General features: G+C 55.0%; 1 protein-coding gene across 1 annotated transcript; it reads right to left on the bottom strand.

Annotated features, from left to right (window-relative positions):
* Positions 1 to 605: 605 nt before the first annotated feature.
* Positions 606 to 1,251, bottom strand: LOC119319049 (flowering-promoting factor 1-like protein 4). The gene has a single exon (XM_037593573.1). It carries the CDS (start codon positions 1,184 to 1,186, stop codon positions 863 to 865), a length of 324 nt encoding a protein of 107 aa, XP_037449470.1. The 5' UTR covers positions 1,187 to 1,251; the 3' UTR covers positions 606 to 862.
* Between the last annotated feature and the right edge of the window lie 1,346 nt (positions 1,252 to 2,597).

The following is a 2,597-nucleotide window of genomic DNA, read 5'->3' as shown; positions in this document are numbered from 1 at the left end:
CAAAAATTTCAGAACTTTTTTGATTTTATTTTCTATTTTATGAATTTAACTATTCACACCAGGAGCATTTGAGCCCGGGTGTAGAAACTTCACGTCCCCATTCTTCACTTACCATTGGTGGTGAGGGGTAATATTTGACAAATTGAAGGGTAATTTGATGACGGTCGGAAAGAAACAAGGGAGCGTCTAAACATTAGGTGCCTCAAAAAACCGTTTGCATCAGTCACCTTGTTTCATGACCGTCCGACCTGCATCTAATGGCTCACAGGTCATCTTCTTCCTCTTAATCGCCTTCTTCCTCGAGCCATGATCTGATCCATCAACCGTCGCCAGCATCCACCCCCGCGGCCGGTGGGCGCTAACGCGCACCGCCACGCCGCCCCACCCTCCCACAACCTCCCCCCACTGCGATTGCTGGTCACCGCCCCGGCATCCCTGTAATCCCGGCACCACAGATGAAAACCTTCAACGATCCCATGCAATTCCTCCACCCCCACCACTAAGATAGATAATGGAGTTGCGGGACCATGGCTTCACTCTAGATGGATGGTGGGGCTAGTTCTTCTCCTACGAGGTCCGGCCAAGAGGGCAGGAAGAAGGAGAAAATTAACTGACACAAAACAAAATTTCAGGCACCTCAGAAATAGCAAAACCGAAGAAACAGTTAAAACAACCCAAAGTCCCAAACGAGTAGGCCGGAGTTCCCTGTTGACGGAGCCTTATTGAGGTATACACACATGCAGACCGGCAAGCCACACGCACGCGCTATTACATATACTCCCTCGCAATTCGATCTCACACATGCAACACAAACGTACGGTACGGTGGTAGATTACACAAAGCAGGTATGCATGCAAGCTACTCAGGCGTCGCGGACCTGGAAGACGTTGCGGGTCTTGACGACGACGTCGTGCATGTGGACGAGCTTGAGGCGGGCGAAGTCGCGCGGGACGGAGATGAGGTGCACCGTGGAGCGCTGGTGGAACTGGAGGAGGCAGGGGTCGTTGAGGTAGCGCTCCCACCCCAGCTCCCGCAGTCGCCGCTCCAGAACCTCGTACGAGCTCACCACCTCGCCGCTCGGCACATGAACCAGCACCTTGCCCGGCCGCGCCGCCCCGCCCGCGCCCGGCGCCTCGCTGTCCGCCCGCCTCACCATCCCGCCCTCAAACACCCACACGCCACTCATGCTTGCTAGCTACCTAGCTATTTCAGCTTGCCTTGATTGGCTAGCTTTCGATCGTCAACGGTGATCGATATTCGACGGTGCAAAGGGGAGGGAAGAGGGGGCAGAGCTTATATAGAGGCGAAGGCTATGGGATGAGATGACGTCGGTTGGAGGATGGACACACTGCTTTGCTTAGGGCATCTCTATCCCCAAAACGGAAACAGACACATTATTCGTCTGCGGATGCATGATACCGGACTCGGTCATCCTATCCTATATGCACCATCCGTCTGGACACATCACAATCGTAGTTTGAACAAATAACTAGATGATTTGTTTGCAAACCGGATGAATTTCCATTTAAACCGGAATACATTCATTACATTTTCGACATCGCTAATCAAAAGTGTCCGGCAGTTAACCGAGTCTAAATCTTCGCCGGCGTCCATCTTCCAAGTCCTTACTATTTCACCTGTCCGGCATCTTCTGGCTGTGAGCCTCGGGAAGTGAAGATGCAGGTCGATGACGAGAAAGAGTAAGACATGGGAGACGAGGTGCATATGTCTCCCATGTCCAACTCTTTCTCGTCGGAGTCCATGGCATGAACATCGCTGGTTGGGGTGAGGTTCACGATAGACCTGGATGCGTCGGTCCGGTGGTCCTTGTGGCCAGGTGCGAACCGTGCAGGCGACGTAAACGACATGGAGCTGCCGACGTGCCGATCCGCGATCTTCTGTGCTGCCAGCACCACCTACGCATCTGGCACCGCCGTGATCACGTTGCAGCCAATGTGAGCGCTGCGCGGGCTCTTAGAGCACCTGCTGCTCCTTGACGGAGTTCGGTTCATTCGCGGCCATGAAGGCCAGGGCCTCCGCGCTCGCAAACTCAGATTTCGCACTCCGTCAACCAGCGAGGTACAAGGAGGCGAGGTTGTAGCGCTGCTCGTCCTATGCCAGCCGAACAGACACCGGTTGCACCTCCGCCACGACGACGTTGATGTGCAATTGGGCCGACTCCATGGTGGAGCCAGCATGGACTGGGTGGGACACTAACTCATCGTCGGATACTTCCTCCATTGTCGGGTCATCATCGCTCACCTCCAGCAAGCCAGCCTCTATCCGTTGTGCATGACGGGCCTGTGCCAACCGGCCACAAGACTAACCAACTCATGCTTCTGTTCCGGCAGGACGCTCTCCCACATCGCTCTAGAGATCATAGTCATGGTGGTGCGCGGAGGAGGATCGGAAGCCGTCATGGTGCACTGCGGATCGTGCTGGCCGTGGCCACACTTAAATAGCGGGTGCCGGCCAGGTCAGCCGGCGAGTTGTGTAAATGCAGGCACCAGAGGGGCGGTCGGCACGCCTGTTTAATGTCGGACAGGCAACCTGTTTGAATGTGTTGGACTGTCGTCTCTTCCAGTCACGCCTCTCCG

Source organism: Triticum dicoccoides, chromosome 6A, assembly GCF_002162155.2.
Source record: "Triticum dicoccoides isolate Atlit2015 ecotype Zavitan chromosome 6A, WEW_v2.0, whole genome shotgun sequence".
NCBI lineage: Eukaryota > Viridiplantae > Streptophyta > Magnoliopsida > Poales > Poaceae > Triticum > Triticum dicoccoides.
This window is presented reverse-complemented; position numbering and strand designations above follow the sequence as displayed.